The 24,125-nt window shown below is 35.2% G+C and overlaps 1 protein-coding gene across 1 annotated transcript in view; it reads right to left on the bottom strand.

Annotated features, from left to right (window-relative positions):
- The window catches only part of CACNA2D1 (calcium channel, voltage-dependent, alpha 2/delta subunit 1), a 328,431-nt gene that overhangs the window by 173,435 nt on the left and 130,871 nt on the right, over positions 1-24,125 (bottom strand). The window contains exon 4 of the mRNA XM_014528178.1: positions 7,633-7,692. Within this exon, the coding sequence (XP_014383664.1) occupies positions 7,633-7,692 (60 nt within the window). The remainder of the gene's footprint in view (positions 1-7,632; positions 7,693-24,125) is intronic.

The following is a 24,125-nucleotide window of genomic DNA, read 5'->3' as shown; positions in this document are numbered from 1 at the left end:
CGCTGCTGCTTTTAAGATTCTCTCCTTGTCTACAATATTTTTTATTTTAACCATGATGTGTCTTGGTGTAAGCCTCTTTGGCTTCTTGTTTGGGACGACTCTATGCTTCCTGGACTTGTATGTCTATTTGCTTCACCAAGTTATGGAAGTTTTGTCATTATTTTTTCAAATAGTGTTTCAATTTCTTGCTCTCTCTCTCTCTTCTCCTTCTGGTATCCCCATGATGCAAATGTGGGGTACATTTGAAGTTGTCCCAGAGGCTCCTTACACTATTTTCCTTTTGGGGGGAATGATTCCTTGTTTTCTATTTGCTTTTCTGATTGGGTATTTTTTGCTATTCTGATTGGATGAATTGATTCACAACATCATCTACTCTACTGTTGATTCCCTGTAAATTATTCATCATTTCAGTTAATATATCCTTCATTTCTGACTGATTCTGTTTTATAGTTTCCATGTCTTCTCTTATGCTGTTGAAGTTTTCCCTGAATTCCTTGAACATCCATATAACCACTATTGCCTCTATTTTATTTAGCTCTTTTTTCTGGATATTTCTCCTGTTTTCTCATTTTGGACCTGTTTCTTTGTCTTCATGTTTTGACAGCTTCCCTATGTTTGTTTCTATGTATTAGGTAGCGATAGTACATCTACCAGACTTGGTAAAGTGGCCCTGTGTAATAAGTATCCTATAGGGCCCAGTGGCACAGCCTCCTCAACCTGTGTGGCTATGTGCGCTGTCCTAGTGTAGTTGAGCCTTCATAGTCACTGGAATGTCTCTGGGAAGGATAGATCCCCAGACTGATCAACTGTGACTACAGCACAGCTACTGTGCAGGTGTCGACCCAGGACATGATTCAGGGTGGCTTTAGTGCTCACTGAGTCTGCCCCTTGAGTGTGTAGCTCCTTGAGGTGGTAGGGTTCTAATAGAGTGGTTTGAAGTTGTCTACTGGGTCCAGTGGCTCTGGGGCCTCTTGGGAGATGTAAGGCCAGCCAGCACCTGTGTACTTCCTGGGGCTACCTGGCATGACCACAGAGCAATCTGCAGATGGCTGTTACTTGACATGGAGGTGCCCAGTAGAGGCCAAGCTGCAAACCAAGGTATGCTGCCGCTAGTGCAGGGCCCTTAGAAAGAGGTAGGGGATATGGAGAAGCCAGATGAGCCATTTGTATGAAAACCACTGGAAATGGCTTGGGGCAAGATCTCGGGGAATCACTAGGGAAGGACAAACAGGATGAACCATGTTGATGGACAATCAGATATGGCACCATTCTGCCAGCTCTGTGGAGAGAGGGGGCAGGTCTCAAAAAAAGAACAATAAACTCTGCCAACACTTTTGTCTGGCAGAAAGAAGTTCTCACCCATCGACTCTCATTCTGATGCCAGACAATGCTGTTCCTCCCCTGTTTCCCTGGTTCCTTTCAAGCTTCTGCCCCAGTGCTGGAGCTTGGAAGGAGTGAGTCTCAATAGGTTCTTGCATGGGCTCTTTAAGATTAACTGCCTGGGACTCCAGCAGCCTTATCTCTCACTCAGTCATAATCCAAGCTGGTTTTTACAACCAGAGTTATGGAGACTTCTCTTCCTGGCTCTGGAACCCTTGGCTGTGAGGCCTGGTGTGGTGCTGGAACACCTGCTCCTCAGGGGAGACATATGCAGCTGAGATTTTCCTCCGGATTTTTATCCACCACATGTGCTGTGGCACCAGCTCATTCTGTGTCTCCAGCTCCTCCTACCAGTCTCCATGTAACTTCTTCTTTAAATCCCTAGTTGTATGATTCAGCTAGATTTGAGGCAGTTGTGAATGATGGCTATTCTGTAATTTAGTTGTAATTTTGATGTGGTTGTGGGAGGATTTGAGAACTTTTAATAAGATGCAAGTCAAGTTATAAAAAGTTAATAAAATCTCTAAATTCAAAAACTCTCTTCAACACTGTAATTTGGCACCAGCTGATGGCAATAATCTACTCTAACTTAAACATTGATGAGGATGATCCTGGGTGCACTGCATGGCTAGAATTTTTAGAATACTGGCATCATTTCTAGGCATTTCTCAATAATTTAGCAATTTTTTCATTAGCTCAATTTCAGGTTAATGAGGCAACAGACTGGTCTTGAAAAACATAGACTCAATATCCATCACTCCACTTTCTAAGTCACAGATACCTGTCCTTTCCTATTTATCCCTCCCTTTCTGAGAGGAGCGGGGGGGGGGGGCAAAAAAAAGAAAGAAATATACCCAGCCTCATTTAGATCTAGGTTTGCATTATCCCAGGGTAATAACCATGACGTATATCTGGGTAATAACCATGACATAAATCTTTAGGGGTTCTATTGTACTATAATGTGACCTTGGCTTTATCTATATATATAAAAGGCTAACATGCAAAGTGTCCCCTCAGGAGTTCAACCAGGAGACCAGGAGTTCGATCACTCGCTATGACATGCACTGACCACCAGGGGGCAGCGTGGAACATTGAGGGTGAACAGTGGTGCTGAGGAAGTGAGGAAAGGAGGAGGTGGAGGGAACTGCATGGTGGTGGCATGTGGGTGGGCAGCAAGGGAAGGAGGAAGTGGGGAGGCAGGGAATCGAGGCATCTGATCGGTCAGGCCTAGGGACCCTACCTGTGCATGAATTTTGTGCACTGGGCCTCTAGTAAAAAATAATCAAGAGGTCTGGAAGGTCATTAGAAAATATTAAAAATTGTTAAAAATTAAAACAATATTATTGGCTAGGTTATTAATGAATAAATATTTTATGTTTTCTATTTTTCAACATAAGAAAATAAGATAGGGGTTATTCCCCATGTTTATTTTTCTCTACTCTGCTGTTTTATAAGCTCTTACCATGAGTATTTATAAGTATGAATAAACAGAAGGACAAAACACCATAAATTTGCTTGAGTCTTTTCTATTAAATTGGTTTCCCACAATTTGGGAGTAAGTCAATTTTGCACTGTGGCTCCTTTCCATCTATCTTAATAATGAGGAAAGACTGACAAAGAATCTTAAAAGAAAGCAGCAGTAAAAATTGATTGTTTTCCTACATACAAGTGTTGCAAAAAAACAACAACAACAACAACAAAAAATTAAATATGCAAGTTCTTGATTCGAAACAGCAATTCAGCCAAAGTTAGAAACTAAGAGAGACTAATAGGTCCCTTTGACCATCTATTAAATTCATTCATTTATACTCTAAGACAGAACACTGCTTTCCCACTTTTATTTTACTCCCCCACTATTTAATCACTAAAAATTCAGCTCTTTCATATCCAGGACCTACACCTAATTATAATTTAGAATAGCGTTTATCTTTATACATTATAACCAAAAAAAATGAAGTATGTTTTTATGGCTCACGTGTTTATAACTGTTTGTGCTGCAATCAATAGAAATAATCCAATTCCATGAAATGAATAGGATAGGTGAAATAGTGAAATACATAATACCAGTACCTATTAATTTAATTCATATAAACACAAAATGTTTAATATTACTATTTTTAAAGCAACATTTCATAATGTGATTTGGGCAAAGTGATTACACACACACACACACACACACACACACACTCACACACATATGGGTGGGCAAGAGTAGGTTTAGAGTTGTTTGCATGGAAAGACATATGCAGGTTATGATTATTACAATAGCTTTATTAACTCTGTTCAGCATACTCACAACTGTAAACCTACTTTTGTCCACCCCTGTATATATAATTAAAGCTAAATTTGAACTAACTTATCCTGATTGACACTCAATAACATTCAATTTCACTAGAAAATTTTTCACCTTCTAATTTAGTTTCTCTGTGAAGCTGAAGCTAAAAACAGCTCCTCAAAGGTTTAATTACTGGCCAATTTCTAGACGTCTGTACTAAGCCTACACAGTAACAAGCTGATGCTAATAACCCAAACATAAAGATCCTTCTTATTAAAATACAAATTAGGCCCCCCTCATGTTTATACATGTGTAAGTACAATTAATATTGCAGGCTTAGTTGGAAATAAGACTGTTATAGTTAACCAACCATTGCAATACAATCAAATGAGATTTCAAATGCAATTGGAAAGATCCGTTCTATAGAAACAGCAGCAATTATTTCATGTGGAGCAATTAGTTTTCCAAATTCTTTTTTCCTCCTCCCACCTGCTCTTAAAAAAATAATTCGTCCATCATAAATGACCCGAAATGTCACCTTTAACACCCGTATGTTGTAAGGAGTCCTGAAAAGCAGCTGGCAGACATGGCTTATTTACAAATATGGTTTGAACTTGTAAATGCATGACCGCACAACTCTTAATCCATTTAGAGTGTATGCCCTTTATTCCCTTAATTGTACATTCAATTGGGAATTGAGCTGAGGGAGAGTGTGAATTACATGATCTGTTTCTTGTTGCCAGCGTTTTAGTACTTTGCCTTTTGTTCTTGTTGTCCGTGAGACTTCTCTACATTACACAGTAGGGAAAGTTAATCAACATTTTGCCTAAGTAATATTAATAAAACTGGCCTACTTAGACTTGGGGGAAGAATCAGAATATTATATTTCTTTTTGAAATGTTAATGTACCTCTTAGGAAATTATTTCTGCCTTCTAAATCATCTTAGTGTTAAATTATTGAAGGATGGCATTAAAGAAATATTGCACTGATGCAAATTGTTAAATACCTCAAAAGATAAAAGTCTTATATAGTTTCAAAGAAGGACTTTTTAAAATAAGGTGGCATTTAACTTCAAATTAAACATTTTTAAGTGTTTAGTTAAGACATTGCTAAAATCTGCAATTGTTTTGTGAGCTCCCACAAAATAAGGGGAGATTTCATGGTGGTGATTTCTAAGTTCCAACCAGAGCCAGGCACAAATTTTAATTTGATTTGTATAAATGGCCTTGAAGTAGTTGCTTAACCTTTCTATATATGAACTGAAGCATCATCTAGTTTATCAACAACAACAAAAATAGGAAAAGGGGAAAAGTGTCTTATTTTTGCACTATTTACTTATTTGAGTCTGAAGGTTAGATGATCTTCATTCAGGTCCTATTCTTCAAATACAAAACCACCATTATCTGACCCTTCTATCAGCCATGGTATTTGAAAGGGAAGGACTCTTGTAAAGACGTTAGGTATGACTGACATGGTAAGATAATGGAAAATATGAATTCTCAGTGTGCAAACTGTGACAGACACATGTCCCCTGAATATCGTTTTTCAAGAAGAACTCAAAAAATGAGTTGACAGGGCTCTAAAGTGGCCGAATCTGTTTTTTCATTAACAATCTCTTTTAATGTCAATCAATATGTTCATATGTCCTAAATAAAGTGTGAGGTAATCTAGGGGGAAATTAAGAACAGAATTTGTTCAAGAATTCTCCACACTGTGACTACTATTTGCTAAGAACTCTTAACATTTACTGGGTAAAGTATTTTTTTTCTATTTTACCCTATAAGATTTAGGCATGGCTTTTGTGTCATTATGGGACTAATTTGTCCTCTTGCATAAATTTTCCTAGCAGTGATTCTCATTGGATATAGACAATGAGAAAATAGGTAATAGGAATTACATTTCAAGGTAATTTTTCCCACATTTTAACATCTGACAAGAAAGAATACAGATTCAAATTGCTGGTACATCATAATCTAATTGGCTTCTTTTTCCTTTCTTAGCAATAAATAAATGATAGAGTGCCTTACAAATAATTATGGTTTGAATTAAATATAATATAGTAATAGCTAACACACATTGAAAGTTTTTGTGACATCTACAATGGTCACCTATTACTTCCATCAGGAGAAATAAATCATTGCCAAAATGTTAATTTAGTGTTAATCAGCTTGATATCAAAAAGTTCACAATATATCTGGGGGAAAAAAACATTATATCCACAGAACAGTAACATAATAATTGAATAAAACAACACCAGTGATATAAAAGGCATTACTACATCCCTACTTGCCAAATTATTTTCAAACACATTGTTCCTTAGAGATCTAAAAATGACATACAACTAATCAATGACTATGTAAAATATTATCAAATTCCTTTAATTCAAAGAAAAGCTTTTTGAAAGCAATGGAATCTATATACAAAAGAAGCCAATCTGGATAAACTTGATTTTGGGGTGCTCAGAATTACTTGTGATTTAAACTAAAACAGAACCAATTTTACTACAGCAATTCTAGGCAGAATATATGGTCCAGCTTCACATCTATTATGTCTTACACAGGACTTTACTATGCCACCTAAAGCGGGGGAGGATTTGAAGATTAGTTAATCAAAAGGATACTTATTTGGGTAAATTACTTTGGCTGCATTTTTGTCTAATCAAAAAACAAAAATATTCAAGTTTCCTTTTATCTAAAAGTAACAACTACAATGTAAAATCTATATTGGATGAGTTTACAAATTGCCCTCAGTACTCAAAGGTTATCTTTTTTAATTTAATCATTGATTGTTTTCTTTATATATTATGGATGACAAATTGATCTTTTTTAACCTACCTATGTCAAACAATTGTGGACCAAGGCAGTATCTACATGATGCCAATAAATCAAGCAATATGATCAATTTATGGAAAGAATCAAACTGACAGTAGTGAGTCTCCACTTAGTAGACTAAGAGTTCAATAAATGAGTATATTTTCCTTTCATATACAGTATAATCATACAAACACAAAGGAAACATGCTAATTACAGAACCTCAATTTAGTGTTCTGTTGAAGCACAACTTTCTTAACCTTCAAATTTGAGATTTAGGTTTGCAAAACATTCAAAGACAATTGAACAATATAATCAAACTGTTACTCATACTTGGTTCCTATTTTAACATGCTCAAAATGAACTGTCTATAATTTTTCTGTAATCAGACACTAAAAAATGTTCAATATAAGTGAAAAGTTCAAATATGTAGCAGAAATATTTTAACTGACTATTAAAGATAGACTTTTTCACTGTCCCCCTTAGCTGTAAGAAGACAGATAAGATATATACATAGATGATAGATGATAGACAGATGATAGGTAGGTAGATAGAAATCATTACAAGAATAATTTCTGCTATTTGTATAATTAGCACAATGAGTCTTGTTGAACAAAATAAGTTTATCAAAAAATATACATGGAAAAGTTAATATAAGTTGGCATTTCTAAAAGTGGGCCAGAGTAGATGAAAGATTACTTCCAGCTAACATGGAGCAAATTAAATTTCAAGAGGTTTAATACATTTATTCTCACTTTAATCACATTGCCCACTATAAAGGTGATTATCATATGCAAGTCGCTTCTCACAAACTCAGAATTTTAAAATGCCACTTGTTTTTCAACTAATATATCTACAAAGTTTATTCAGATATTGTAATGTAATGTTATTTTTTACTGTAATTAATTTTATAAATACCTTTGAGTGTGGAAGAACATTTCAATGAACTCTTCTTTTAAAAAAATATAGAACATAAGCAGGAACATTTGGAATAACTTAATTGGCCCTGATTATTGAAAAGCAATTTTTTTTAAAGCAACAAACTATAGCTATATTTGGTCCTATAAACTGTAAGATTTCATCACTAAATAATATTAATGGAATCATAACTATAAAGACACAGCGCATCATTTATTTAAACCAATTGGTAAAAAAAGGGTCCTTACTGCAAAATCCTCCCTCCACTGGTGGGCGGCTTGAACTTTCTCTGCTTCCAAAGCCAGGCGCTGAAAAGAAAACAATAAATCTTAGAATGAAAATGACCACATAAATATGTAATCATTATATAGTCTTTGGGTTTTGAAATCACTTATGAAGGCAAAAAACAGAAGTGACTCCTTATTTATAATTCATAAAGTCTAAATGATTAAGTAATATAACCTACTGAAGTTGATAAACAGTACATCTATTTACCTTTTTAGTAATATAAGTAAAGTACTACTCTTGAATACCATGAAGTTCATGGGCTCTGACATCATGGGCAGTAATGTCCCCTTCAAGTGCTTTCTATCAAAAACTAACATTTCAACCTGGGCAGTGTGGCTCAGAGGTCAGCCTATGAACCAGAAGGTCATGGTTCCGTTCCTGCAGGGCACATACCCAGGTCCCGGGCTTGATACCCAGCAGGGGGTGTGCAGGAGGCAGCCGATCAATAATTCTCTCTCATCATTGATGTTTCAATCTCTCTCTCCTTCCCCCTTCTTCTCTAAAATCTCTAAAAACTAAAATGTTAGTCGTTTTAAGTATATATATATATATATATATACATATATATATGTATATATATATGTATATATATACTTAAAACGACTAACATTTTAGTTTTTAGAGAAAGCTTCAGTCAATAGAGTATTTTAATCTTGGTAGGTTGTTGTTAGTACATTCCTGTATAGGATATCTATAATAATAAAAGCATAAAATGCTAATTAGACCAGACGTCCTTCCGGACGACCTTCCTGACGAAGCCAGGGCTGCGAGGAAAACCCGGGTCCTGGGTGCCTGCTGGAGGCTGGAGGAAAGCCCGGGTCCCGGGTGCCAGAGGGAAGCCGGTGCCAGCAACTAGAGGAAGGAAGGTCTACTCTTGCACGAATTTTGTGCATCGGGCCTCTAGTATTTCTATATAAGCAGAAAGGAAATGACATTGAAAAATCATTAAATATACACTAAGCATTGTACTAGGCACTTTGTTACTATCATACTTCATTGTTTTTATTTTACCAAAAGTCACAACAATGTGATAATGTCCACCTTGCTGAAGAACATTCTTAATAGTTCAGAGATAACCTGTGAGTAGTAGCAAGCTGTCACAATCGTTACACCTGAATTTGGCTTCATTTACCTTCACTCTTATATACTAAATGAGTTAGAGAATTGTAGACTGACTTATTTCCCTAGGCTGATGATAAGCTACCTATTGTCCATCTCCTAATACTTTTTGTAGGTAGATTATTTTTTTCCTTCTCTGGTGTTTAGGTTTTTCTCTTTGTATTTCCTGGTGTTACTATTATGTTCTCCATGTAATAAGGTTTTACAAGAGACAGGAACATTTAGTGATTAAGAGTAAAGAGATTAAGCCAGACTACCTGGGTTTAAATACCAACCCTGCTGCATACTAGCTGTGCAAACTTAGCAAAAATTAAGTTTCTCCTCCCATTTTCTTATGTGAATAATGTGAGAATCTGCCTCATGGATTGTTCAAAGGATTAAATGAGTTATATATACAGTGCTGGGCAGAGAGGAAATGGTATGTATAACAGCTATGTAACTCTGAAGAGTAATTATGAATCTATTTGCACTCTGTGTCCATGTGGGAAAATAGCTTAGTGTGTGCATCTGGGGCCTGCCCTGCTTGCCCCCCGCCACCACCATCCCCAATACACACACACACACACACACACACACACACACACACACACACACAGTTAAAAGACAATGGCAGAAAGAAACAGGACAAATATAACATCAAATGCAGGGTGTTCCAAAAACATGTAGACCGACTTTATCAGCTGATAACTCACTTAATTTTCACTCCTTTCCAGGTTTAACTGATTTAAAATAATGGGTGAAGCCACACTAAACTTTGAACACAGAAAATTTATCCACTAGACTTTTCTTATGGAGATACATAAAAGATAAAGTTTATGGTGCAAAACAGGCAACAGTTGATGGATTGAGGGTGCACAGATATTGAATAAAATGATTCTTGATATTTGCGATTCCATTGCTTCCTGTTATCAGCAGTGCCAGACCAGAGAGTCCTCAGTTAGAAAACAGGTGCTGCCCTAACCGGTTTGGCTCAGTGGATGGAGCGTTGGCCTGCGGACTGAAGGGTCCCAGGTTCGACTCCAGTCAAGGGCATGTACCTTGGTTGCGGGGACATCCCCAGTGGGGGGTGTGCAGGAGGCAGCTGATCGATGTTCCTCTCTCATCAATGTTTCTAACTCTCTATCCCTCTCCCTTCCTCTCTGTAAAAAATCAATAAAATATATTTTTTAAAAAAGAAAACAGGTGTGGAAAAAAAAATTCTTCATTTCTGTAGATTCTCATAAATTGTTAAAATGGCCTGGCCAGCGTTGCTCAGTGGTTGAGAATTAACTTATGAACCAGGAGGACATGGCTCGATTCCCGGTCATATGCCCAGGTTGCAGGCTCGATACCCAGTGTGGGGTGTGAAGGAGGCAGCCAATCAATGTTTCTCTTTCATCATTGATATTTCTGTCTCTTTCTCCCTCTCCCTTCTTCTCTGCAATCATTAAAAATATACATTTAAATTTTGAAAATGAACTGTATGTTAATAAACACTGACTTTATGATCATTCAAAGTGTGTATACATTTTGGGGGGTCCCCATGTAATCATTGTGAAGGTATTATACTCATTTACTAAGAGATAAATGATCAGGTTAGGTTTGTAAAAAGTACAAATCTCCTAGTGATTCGCTGGTGCATGTGTTTAATCTTTCACAATGAACTATGCTTCAGAGTGTGCTCTTTCTAGCAAATCCAGACTACACTGGAAAATGGGAACAACCTTTAGAGCAGTTTTTTTTTATATTGGTGTATTGAGCTCTATTCCCTGCTATTTAATATAATCTGTTCATTTTTCTAACTATTATATAAGTATAATCCATGACTATAAACTATTAGCTAATGGGAGATCTCAATTTAAGAGTCCCTAAGCTGAATTAAGAGGAAAATTGTCCAGCAATTTTAAATGACAAAGGTTTCGGCTATCAGCCACCAGGCACAAATGGGATGTAATAGGGGCTAGTAAACATTAGAAATTGTACCAGAGTAAACAAAAAAGGTTCTTTACTCTTTATCCCTACAAAAACAAATAACTAAACAGCAAAGTTAAAAGAATGCATACCCTTCAGTAACATTTCATCACACTACTTTTGGAAACTCAAATTCAGTGTGGAAATGTAGCAAAAATAGTGAATAAGACAACAGCAAATGAAATGGAAATGGAAGCAATTTCTTCATCAGAAAGCCTCAGTGTGGGAAGATAAAGAAAGAAAAGGCAGAATGAGAAGATAAACATCAAGTGATATTCTTGACAAATTCAAAGTGTAAGTCTTCCCTCATTTTTAACAGGTAACATAAGGTAATATTTTTAACAGCTGAACATTCATATGTATGGGGCAAACAACAAACTTAAGTATTTTGTGGATTTAAAGAAAATACTAGATAAAATACAAATAAGTTAAATATTTTTTAGATTAAAAATATTAGAACTCTAAAATGCCTTTATGTCTTGGAGAAGAATATTAAGATTTTTTCCTTTCACAGTGCACAGAAGAAGGATTGTTCCTCTACCACACCTCCTCCCCCATCAAACAAAACACACTGGGGGATATTCAGCCACAGGGAAATACAGTTTTTAAGGTAGGAGCTCAAACTCTACCACGCTGTTCTCTATTCTAGAGAGCATGAGAAAGGACAACTAAAGTGATCTGATCCAGAATCACATGGCTTATGATATAAACACAATCCATGCTTAATTAGCCACAATGACAGTAATCATTACAGTTTACTTCTAGAAAAAAAAAATTAAAGAGGGATGAACAATAGCAACAAACTATAAGACAATTATCCTCCAGGGAGGAAAGCCCAAATTAGCTCTATTTCTAATATATGCTTTTAAACACTAATTTTATAAAATAAGTGCCATTTGTCACAAAATTCATAAATAGTTTTAGAAACTTAAAGACATATATAGGGGTATCCCCCCAAAAGGATACACATATTTTGAATAATTATAAAGGCAATGTTTATTAAAATACATTTCATTTTCAAAATTGAGCTATCAGCTGGTAAAATGTGTATACATTTGGGGGGGGGCACGCTGTAGTTATATATGAAAAAAACGTGACCCTGGCTGGTGTGGCTCAGTTGGTTGGAGCATTGTCTGTACACTAGAAGGCTGTGGGTTCAACTCTTGGTCAGGTCGCATACTTAGGTTGTTGGTTTGATCCCAGGTCGGGGTGTGTATGGGAGGCAACTGATTAATGTTTCTCTCTCTCTTTCTCTCTTCCTTTCCCTCTCTAAAACATCAATGAAAATATCCTCAGGTGAAGAGGGAGGGAGGGAGGGAGGGAGGGAGGGAGGAAGGAAGGAAGGAAGGAAGGAAGGAAGGAAGGAAGGAAGGAAGGAAGGAAGGAAGGAAGGAAGGAAGGCAAAGTGTATTTTAAAAGGTTGGTTGAAGCTCAAAAATTGCTAAATTTTATATCCTTAGCTTGGAAATCTGAAAATACAGTTATGAAATGCACTACTGTTACCTTCTTTGTTCATAAAGAAATTAACAAAATATATTTTAATCCAGCAAATCTCATGATAAAGCATAACACTGAACTTTAGATGCTTAAATAGTCTATCTTGGGGACTAAAACAAATAGTTGCTGGTGGTGATCTTTCTTGTGGCAAAAGACCAGCTAGTCATGACTTACAGAAAAATGACACTTCAAGTCCCTAATTAACTTCTATTCTGGTCAGGTGACATTTCTTTCTAAAGCCAATGATTGACCATTAAATGCCACAAGCAAATGTGTTAAGATTGATAAAATTCCTACCTAATAAAATGTGAACGTTTGCTTGGTAGAGTATCCCTGTTTCCATAGTTGGCTATATAAGTGTAGTCTATAACAATAATTTATTACAGGAAATATAATATTTTTCTCATTTAATTAATAGTAATAGTATCAATCATTAAAATCAGACCAAGCACCAGATAGAAACAAAGAACCCAGCTCAGCATAACTACCTTTGACAGAAAACTAAAACTTAATTCTGATCATATTAAGATATGCCAGAAAGATTCATTAAATGGCTTTATTATAAATGAAACAGCATATGTATTTAAAAATCCTTTGAGTATAAAGCAATAAATATATAAACAATGTCACAGATGTCTGTGCATCCCTACCTACCTATTGGTTTGAGCATAATAAAATAGAAAATCATATTAATGACTTTTTTAGGACTCACAAATTTAACAAAATGGACTTTAAGCTAAGCCTTCTGACTCCAAAGGTTTTGCTCATTCCACAAGAACAATCTTTAATATCCATTAAACCCATCAAAAGTGTGAACATCACTAGTCATTGACAGACTATATGAAGACAAAGCACTGTCAAAAACAAAACCACTGGTAGAGAACTATTTCAGATTAATGGGAAATTTCCAAGCAAATTTTTAGACATTTCTAAAGACTGAAAACAAAAACAACAAAAAACTGTATGTCAGTTTTAGAACTTTCTTTACATAGGTCCTGTCCTCAAATCCTGAGAGACTACTGCTATTCAGAGAGAAAGCTTTTGATATGCAGTGATCTGCAGGAAAGAAAAAAAAAACAAAAACAGAAATAGAGAAAGGGAGACGTTTTATCAGATCAGAGAAAGATCAGCTCCCTTGAAGGCCTATTCATTCTCAACCTTCACTTTTTGACATGTCTTTATCTCTTCCACTGGCATTGAATTTTGGCAGGTGATATGAAAGTCTAATCAAAGCCCTATAATTATACAGTGTATAAAGAAATAATTCTATCATTCTTCCTTAACAATACCTACATATATTTTTTCTTGGAAAGAGACTATTTTCCAAACCTGTTTATAATTTGCTTCCTAGACTGTCAGGTAATTGCAGATGAAAGATAAAATAAATTTTCTAATATATTTAATTATTAAAAATTTTCTTTTGATAGCTTTGAAAGGAAACCTTCAGGGATCATATGCCAGTTGAGTTAAACTCTAATAATGTTGATATTCATGTTAATTAAGAATTGACTTAAAAACATCACTCAAAGAAACAATCTCTTTGGCTAGTGTATGTCAAGACATTTCTTCCTAATACAGAGGTAATAGAGCCCCAGTCTGTTTGGCTCAGTGGATAGAGCATTGGTCTGAAGACTGAAGGGTCCCAGGTTTCAATTCTAGTCAAGGGCACATGCCCTGGTTGCGGGCTCTATCCCCAGTGGGAGGGCGTACAGGTGGCAGCCAATCAATGATTCTCTCTCATCTTTGATGTTTCTATCTCTCTCTCCCTCTTCCTTCCTCTCTGAAATCAATAATAAATATGTATATGTATATATATATACACACATTTATATATACATATATATAAAGAGGTAATAGAGCTTTAGACTAATCACAATAGACTAATCCAAGTAAAATATGCATGTGTTATGTGATTAATGTTCAAATAATTAATACCATATAAGGAAAAGCAATAGTATTATGTCTATTTGACAATTTTTATCATTTTAATGAATTTTGCCTATCTTCATCCAATGTTCTTAACATAGTAAAATCAGGATAATCAATTGAATGGTCTAATATTATCATTTTAAAATGGCAAATTTAGTTGAATAATAGACATAGGTTTTGAAGAAAAATGTACAGGTACAATAAATTATTTTGGAGGTACAGTATAATGAGCATGTACGTTTAAACCAGACAGATCTGGTTCCCAATTCTGGTGCTTCCATTCACTAACTATGAAATTTTAGGCAATGAACTCAACATTTTTCTGCATCTAAGAATAATAACTCCTTTATATACTTTATGTTTGGTATGCTAAATATCTAGTACATTATAAACTCAATAAAATTTTGTTTCCATTTGAAGCTTACAAATATAACTTCATAGAATAAGCTATGTTAGAATTACAATCACTGCTGACCACTTCAACATATATATATCTGAGTGAAACAAATGAAAACATTTGAATGGTCCCTATATTTTAACTGTATGTTGCCAAGCCAAAAAGCTCTTGAAGACCCATATGGTGGTCCCAAAGTATAAGCAATTCAAGGAATGTGAGTTTAATATAATAGTCAATAAAATGAGTTCAATTTTATTTTATTTTTTTCATAAATAAAATGAGAAAGAGTAGATCATTATGAAATATGAAAAATAGTGAAAAGCCTAAAAACATTCTGGAACCCATGACCCAGAATTCATACTTATTTTTTATATTTGCTTTAATAACTATTTTGGAAAAAATAAAATATTACAAATAACCTTGAAGCTCACTTTATTTATCTCCTTTAACCAATTTCTCTACCCATAGTAATCAGTATAATGAATTAGTCTATATTCTTTGGCATTGTTTGACAAATATTTTTTAAGTATGTAAATGTTATCTGATGTCAATACTGTCTATTTTTCCAAGGTTGTGTGTAGCTGAATGCCAAAGAAAACCCGCACCAGCTTTAGTGGGGGGAGAGGGCTGATATTCCTAGAGAGAAACCCATAATCATTGGAAGTCATGGTTTAGATTGAACAAGAGAATCAATTAATGTCAGGGAGTTTTGAGAAATGGTTTAATCAGGGTTTTGAAAGTAAAGATAAGGTTCCAAGAAGAAAGAAGAACCCTCAAGGAAACAAAGCTGTAGCCATCTCTATAACTCTTTTTTAGCACTAAAACACTATGCTATTATTGCATCTTTATCATCAGAAGATAGTAACAGGCCTTATTTGTAAATGCAGTCCTACCTATCCTTTCTCATTATCATTGTTTCTGCACAGGTATTACTGGTACAGTTTGAAAGATGCTAAATCAACATTTAAGCCAGACAACTTACCCAAAGACGTTTTGATCCCCTTTCACTGTGGTGCTTTGGGTTAGCAAGCCCACTCTTACAAAGATGACTAAACACTGTTTTTATGTTTTACTTAGGCTTGCCTAAAATATGTTTTTGCAGACGTTCTGGTTTTGTTTAATAACACAAAACATGAGCACATAATTATAATCATTAAATTTCTTGTTTTTTCAAACTCACTTTTGTTTTTCCAGCTGGGCAATCCCAAAATGACTACAAGACACAAAGGTTATTTTTAATAAAATTCTGCTGTAATTTAGAAAAATATACTTCAATAATTTAAGAAATTCTACCAAATCCTGATTAAATAGCTTAGCACCAGTCTATCTTTTTAAGATAATTAAGAAGAAAAAAGGGAGTTTGCCTTCTTGACTATTGTTTCTTAAGAGAAACAGAACAAGCTACATAATATATGATTTTTACTATTCATTAAAATTAGTTGTAAATAGACTGACCCAGGAGAATAAAGTATATAGTCTTGTTATTTATGTCTATTCAAATATTTTAACACTTCTGCAAATACTGGAATTTTGACATGAGAAGAACTATAAAAATAGTAAAATACTAATTTATTGTATTAATCCAAATCACATATAAATCTCATACTGCATAAAGTGCTATATAAGGCTACAGATTAATTCTTTTTAATAATCTATCATTTTCTTACAATTCATTTCATTCCAGGTTATGTGAAATAAAAATCTCATAATATAAACATGATTTCTCCTTCCATTGCAAGTTTTAAGGGAGTATACCATATGCAAAATATATAAATAAAAGTTGCTAAAAGTAAAGCCAGTCATCATTCATTCTATTTGTGGCCCAGTGAAAAATAAATCTTTTGGAATATGGTTTCTGGATCGTGTTATATAGATTTCAGCCCTGGATCTGTTATATTCACGAAATGCTTTTGAAATTAATCACAAAGCTTCAAGTCTAATCTTCAGAGATGTAATTAGCCCCAAATAAATTGGCAGACTCTTGGAATACAGAAGCCAGGGTAAAGGAGATGTCATCTGGTAAGAATGGTAAAATTCCTTTCAGTGGTAGCAAATGTAAATAATATATAACCGGTAATTATCATTACCTATTTTTGGCTCTACAGCACAAAACAATAAAATAAAAGATTGTTCAAATGAACATAATTTCCACATCAGCTTTACACTTTGACAAATCTAAAGAATTACCAGATGAGCGTGTTCAACATACTTGGACTTCATACGAACCCACTCAACCCCACATTCACCCAAAGATTCTGATTCCATACCTGGGGTCATTCCCAGAATTCTGTATGTTTAATAGAGTACACCTTTTCCTTGGATTAAACTTTGAAAACATTCTTCTAGAGGGGAATATTTTAGCTCTATTAGACATATGGATTTAATTACTCTTTGAGAAGCATTGTTCTAAGTAGAAGCAACAAAAATAAACTATTGCCCTTTACTAGAGCCATATGTTTACACTGTTCTGACACCCTTTATGTTGTACTCAATTTCTTCTCTCTCTCTTTCTGTCTCTCTCTCCCTCACTCTTTCTGGTTCTCTGGCTTTCTTCTATCTTTCAATAAAACATTAAGTGTGAGTTCCTTAAGTATAAGAAGAAGCTCTTTCATGTCTGTACACCTCACGCACTTTACACAATACAGCAGAGAGCAGGCACTCAATTAACATGTGTGCGAATGTGGAAATCATCATTTCCAAGTGTTTTCAAGGTTTTCTCTCAGCTTATCAAGATTTATAACTAGGTTCACTAGATCATCATTATTCATTATCATGACACTTTGAGAGGCCACAAAAGTTGTCTTTCTACATGACAAGCATATTGCTAGATTAATTCATCACCACTCAATTGGTAAAAGTTGGTGTATTAATTCGTCCCCACCTGATCCTTAAAACTTAGTAGAATTTGGCTGGGGATGTGGCAGGGATCCAAGCTAATCCATATAATCCCACTCTAGGATTCTAGAGCTAATTTATAATCAGTTGCCTTGTTCTCTAAATGTTGAATACTAATGTGGATTCAGAAACTCAATAAATGATCAGTGTGGAGAAGGAAGAGAATCTGGTCAGTGGAGAGGAAAAGAAAAGAAAACAAAACAAAAACAGTTCCTAAAACTAGTCTAGCCCTTAACCCTATTAATAATTGGCTCTAGAGTCCCAAACAGTTAAGCTAAAACATCAGACTACTTATATTAGGACAGTGGTTCTCAACCTCGGCTGCACATTAGAATCACCTGGGAATCTTTTTACAATCCTGACTTCTGGGCCTCATCCTCTGGAAATTCTGTTTGTTACTAATGTTGTGGCCCCAGCCCATAACAAAGAAACAGAATTTCCGGAGGATGCGGCCCAGAAATCAGGATTTTAAAAAGCTTCCCAGGTGATTCTAATGTGCAGCCAAGGTTGAGAACCACTGTATTAGGGGACCACATATTCAGGAGCCTTTGCTCCTATCTTTTCAAGAATACCAAACAGCCTGGGCAGACAGCCAGCATGTCTCCCTCCAGAGTTATTTGTTGCTCCAGAAAATAAGAATAATCTGTGGGGGGAAAGTTAAGCAGGTTTGCTGGGAGTCCCCATTTAAAAGATGGGTTTTTCCAATCCCAGGTTTCCTGGGCTGCAACACAGACCCATGGCACACACAGTGCCTACCTGAACTACTCTGCATGGACTTGAGGGTCAGGAGGAACTGGTGGTAACACAATACCAAGCTGCCTGCTGCGTAGGAATCATCAAACCCATTGTGTCTGACTCAGGGAGTCTCCTGAATCTTCGAAACTGTGGTGAGCTAGCTTGTTAGCTGGCAAGAAGGGTAAAACCTCAGAGCCTTGATATTTCTTGAAGCACCATACCTAGTTGAGTCCGCTTCCATAACAATGTTCACGAATCCGTCTCCATATTTTCAAACCCTCAACATCATTTAACTGATACATTTAGTTTGTCCTCAGTTCTTTACTGAGCATGCGTTTTATGCCCTGCTTACGTCTCAGCATCCCTAGAATAGTGCTTCTCAAAGGGCGCCCAGACCAGCAGGAGCAGCATCACCTGGGAACCACTAGACATGCACATTCTCAAAACCTACTCAGCACCTATTTAATCAGAAATTCTTGGGGTGAGCCTCATTAGCCTATGTTTTAACAAGACCTCCAGTGATTCTAATGTGCACTTTTGAGAAGTACCGCTCTAAAATAAAAATCAGAGCATTGTTCAAGCAGAAAATTTATATGATCTTAACATCGAGCTCTTGTAGCAATGGGAAATAAAATAACAACAAATGGCTCTATACCTTTTGGAAAAATAAACCTGGTAAATTCAGACACAATGGAGATGAAAGGGTGAGGCAGAAGTCCACAGGTAGACGGATAACAACTCAGAAGTTTGATCATGATTTACAGTCTTATTTTTACTGATTTTATAGTTTTTTAGCTTTGTTGCTGAGAAAATTAACTTTAATTTGAAAACTAAAATAAGTAAGAAAAAATGATTTTTTAAAACATATGTAAAATGACTGTGGTACAGAACACAATACCAATGTATATAGAAACTGTATTAAATCCTCAAAAAATGTCCTAAAGATAATTAGAATTGATAAAAATGCAATTTAGAATTATCTAAAATTATATTATCTTATTATTTTTCCTCTTTGAAATATATTATTGAAACACACTGCTTTATACTTATAGTTTTATAATTCTCCCCTTCCTTCCTCTGTTTCTTGGATACAGGATACTAAGTGGGCTCAAACTTGCTTAGTTCTACCAAGCCCACTACTTGTAATTTGCAGGAAGTTGTGTAAGCTCCAGGTTTCATTTTGTTTTTAATGTACTGGTTCTCAAATAAAGCATCAAGCACAAAAGCTTATGCGAGGGAGAAGAGGAAAATTTGCTACACTTATAAGGAAATAATCAAATCTTTGCAGCACTCAGTTAATACAAAAGACCTGAAAAAGTACACAACTGCTTAAAAAGAAGGAGAAAAATGTGGGAAGGCCACTTTTCACTGTCAGATGGTTTGTGTGAGGCTGTGCCTTTCTATAAATCTAAAAAAGTGTCAAAGTTAACGTGGGCCTTATTAGAATAAGAAAATAGCAAAAACAGTTTAATTGAATATGATGCAAACTGACGTAATAAAATGATGTAGTGTAGCAGATTGGGAAGTACCTTTAAAATTAATCTGTAATACTTTCTACTTTTCTTTTTTCTAAGAAAAAAAAACAGGTGAATCTAAAAGCTTCAACTCTCTTCAACGACTTTAACTAAAGGCAAATATATACATAAATATATATGACAAAAGAATACATTTTTGTAATTTATCTTTAGTTTCAAGTATGCCTACACATAAGTTTGCATATGTATCAAACAAATGAAAATATATTTTTTTAAAAAAGATTGGCAGTTAGAGCAGATCAAAAGCATCTACCAAATTTATTTTGATACCCTACAGTGGAAAGTAACTTAAAAGGTTTATACCATCAGTAAAGGATCATTTCATATAGAATTTATCTTTCAGCATTTTATAATCCCTAAAAGTATTTATCCGTATATTTCCCTTGTCATAATTCAAGAGTTTTAAAATAGCCTGAGTAATTAATTTTCCAAATGAACTCACATAGACATCCATCACCTCCCACTGCACCAAAACTGTTCTGCAGACAAATATTAGACATGGGCAGCTACTACCCATAATGTACTGGGTAAATGCAAAAACATCCTTATATTCCATGGCAACTAAAAATATCACATAAAATTTTCCACCAGCTATTCTGAATATAGTTCTGAAGATTTTACTTTTAGTTGAACTTTCGTGGAGGGCTTGTTCAAGAACTCAGGAAACCATAAAACATGTATTGACTTTGAAAATACAGGAGAAAAGAGTGTAGTGAAGGCCTGGGCTAGAGAGGACATCTGTAATACTTTCAACAATAAAGATAAATTGTAAAAATAAATAACATCTAAAAAAATAAAATATGGGAGGAGTTATTTCATTTCTCTGTGTTTCTGCTTCTTCATCTGTAAAACACAGGTAATAGGACCAGTTTCACAGAATAGTTAAGGATTAAATGAGATTTTTGCAAAACAAAACAGCAGTGACACTTTTATCAACATTAACTACTACTAATTAAGAAGGGGGAAAAGGAGTTCTTTTATCTTATTGCAGGTAAAATCTAACAGGTACATATCATTCTGGTATAAATATACTGCACTGCACCCAAGATCCCGTCAGATTGTATCTGCTTCAGCCACATTCCACCCTTTTCATTTTACAATCCTGATTTGCCATCTCTGGTGCTCCTCCTCCCACACCCTGCCTTTGATTCTTATTCTATCAAAGGGGATTTGTTTCTTTTACCTCAGGCTACTCTTTGACTGGTAGTTAACTATTTATCATTCCTGCCACGCTATCTTAATTTCTTTTTACTTTTAAATAATTTACATTTGAGTTTAATTAACTCTCACAGGCTGCCAATTTGCTCAGTGCTCAGGCTTTAAAAACAAAATAGTGATCTTAGCAAGCACATTTTCTGTTTAGCTAATGTCGCTATGGAAACAATCCCTTTTTTTATTTTTGTTGATACACTAGGAATAAATGCCTTACATCTGGTGGTAGATAAAAGTGTGTACTGTGTACTTCTCCCCCACTTGTATAATTTTTCCTCCTAGTATTTGGAAAATCACTATGATGTGTAAATTAGTCAATCAAATTGGTAAAATATGAAATTTACTAGATTTTTTTAAATATCAGAAACATCATGCACTAATTTGAAAATATATATATGCCATTCCTGTTTTCCTCTTTTCTAGAGAATGTGCTTTTGAATTGCTGTAAAACATCTAGTAGTTCTTTAGCGTTTTTTTTTCTTTAACTTGAGTAATACTATTATTTCTCTTTGTTATCATGTGAGTTTCAACAATTTCAGTAAAAAAGTTCCAGTAACTGATATTATCAAAACTCTCTTAAAAATTCTTACATTATTATCAAAGGTTTTCTGTTCCAATTTCTCAGATATAAACTTCTAAGAAGTGACAAAATTTTAAACACTTAGCTCTCAGGTGGGAAGTTCAAGAAAGCTTCTATTTTTTTTTCCTTTTTTAAAAAAATAAAGTTTTATAGTCATTATACAATGAACATGAATGATAGTTAAAATGTATGTAGCTCTTTATAACTTATGAAATTTCTTTTATAGATGCTGTCTCAGTTGATCATCATAATGAGATTTAAATAACAATAAAGGCTGATTTTTTTTTAGTACCTATTCTTTGCCAAGCACCTCCTAGAAATTATCTCAACTTTCTAAGATACTTAGTAGATACTATCATTAGCTCCATTTAAAGAGGAGCAAACAGACTTTAGAGAGTTTAAGTTGCCTTGGGTTACCTGTTCTTTCAAGTCTATTTACTCATCTGTAAATGGTGCTAATTATATTATCTATTAAATTTGTAGGAAAGATAGATGGGATAATTCCTATAAGGAGCTTGACAAAGGGCAAGTGGTAGAGGAGTTGGAATTTGAATAAAGCTACCTATTCCAGTCCCATTGCCCTTATTACACCTGATAACAGAAGTTATATAACTTGCTCTCAACATCACATAAGTAGAAGAAAAACTGAAACTGAACAAGGACTAATTTCTTCTCATTTCCTATATAGTAAAGAGTATCTATCTATCTATCTATCTATCTATATATATATCTATATATATATATCTATAGATATAGATATATATATAATATATATCTTCAACTCTCTTCAACGACTTTAACTAAAGGCAAATATATAAATAAATATATATGACAAAAGAATACAAAAAGATTGGTTGACATATATATATATATATCAACCAATTAAGCACTTGAAAAAGGTTTCCTTCAGAAATTACCAGATTTTATGTTCATTTTCTAAATTAGTAGCATCCTTTTATAACTGTTTACTTTTCTCTCTCCACCCCATTGCACTCCACTGCTTTGATAATTCAATAAGCATATCAACAATGGAACAAAGGGTCAGATCAAAATATACAAAGAAAAATGTATAGTGGAAGTGGGGTTTTCTCCTCAGAAACTCCATTAACTCTTACTCCTCCCAGGGAGGTTACAGTATCCAAAATTAAAGAGGCAAGTGAATCTACTGGGGCAATGGAAACTGAAGAGAAAATAAGCAAATGGGACTACATGAAAATAAAAAGCTTCTGCAATGCAAAAGAAACAATCATCAACATACTAAGAGAGCCCACTACATGGGAGAACATATTTGCCAATGATACATCTGATAAGGGTTTAATCTCCAAAATATATAGGGGACTCATACAATTTAACAAAAGAAAGAAATCCAATTAAAAAATGGGCAAAGAACCTAAATAAACACTTCTCCAAAGTGAACATACAGAAGGCCAAGAGACAAGTGAAAAAAAATGCTCAAAGTCACTAATCATCAGAGAAATACAATTGTAACCACAATGTGGTATCATCTTACACCCCTCAGAATGGCTATCATCAATGAGTCAACAAACAACAAGTGCTGGTGAGGATGTGGAGAAAAAGGAACCCTCATGCCAGTGGTTCTCAACCTTCCTAATGCTGCGACCCTTTAATACAGTTCCTCATGTTGTGGTGACCCCCAACCATAAAATTATTTTCGTTGCTACTTCATAACTGTAATTTTGCTACTGTTATGAGTCATAATGTAAATATCTGATATGCAGGATGTATTTTCATTGTTACAAATTGAACATAATTAAAGCATAGTGATTAATCATGAAAACAATATGTAATTATATATGTGTTTTCCTATGGTCTTAGGCGACCCCCGTGAAAGGGTCATTAGACCCCCAAAGGGGTCGCGACCCACAGGTTGAGAACCGCTGCCTCATGCACTGCTGGTGGGAATGCAGACTGGTGCAGCCACTGTGGAAAACAGTGAAGAGGCATATGGTGCTTAGTTTTGCTACATAGATTGAATTCACTCTGGAAAAGTTTGGGAGGGAAAATGAGATGTTCCTGTAGAAATTTACTTACCCAAAATATCCAAGAACTTTTAAGAAAATAATTTATCCTCAGGAAAGGAAAAATAAACAAAAACACATTTGCTATAAAGAAATAGGCCAAATTTGAGAAACGTGGAAAAGATTTCTAAGTGAAGCCTCTTGATTTGTTTTTATCCAGATGCCAAGAATGTTGAAAGAAAATACTAAAATTTATTTCACCAAAATTTCTACAAGGGGCTAAAAGCACAAGGCAGTTCAATTTTCAGGTGTGCTATGGAGCAAAGCAAAGTGGAGGGGCGGGTATTTTCCTTCACTGGAATTACTGGGGCATGAACAACCCCCAATAGGCTCAGAAATGCCCCAGACCTGACAGAGATAAAATGTTATTATCAATACTAGAGGCCTGATGCAGAGGGAGGAAAGCCCGGGTCTTGGGTGCCTGCAGCTTGCCAGAGGAGGGAATCCTGGGTCCCGGGTGCGGGGCCAAGGCAGACGCGGTTAGGGGCGATCAGGCAGACAGGCAGACGGGTTAGGGGGCATCAGGCAGGCAGGCAGGCAGGCAGGCAGGCAAGCAGTTAGGAGC

This window comes from Myotis brandtii, unplaced genomic scaffold (assembly GCF_000412655.1).
Source record: "Myotis brandtii unplaced genomic scaffold, ASM41265v1 scaffold621, whole genome shotgun sequence".
Lineage (NCBI taxonomy): Eukaryota > Metazoa > Chordata > Mammalia > Chiroptera > Vespertilionidae > Myotis > Myotis brandtii.
This window is presented reverse-complemented; position numbering and strand designations above follow the sequence as displayed.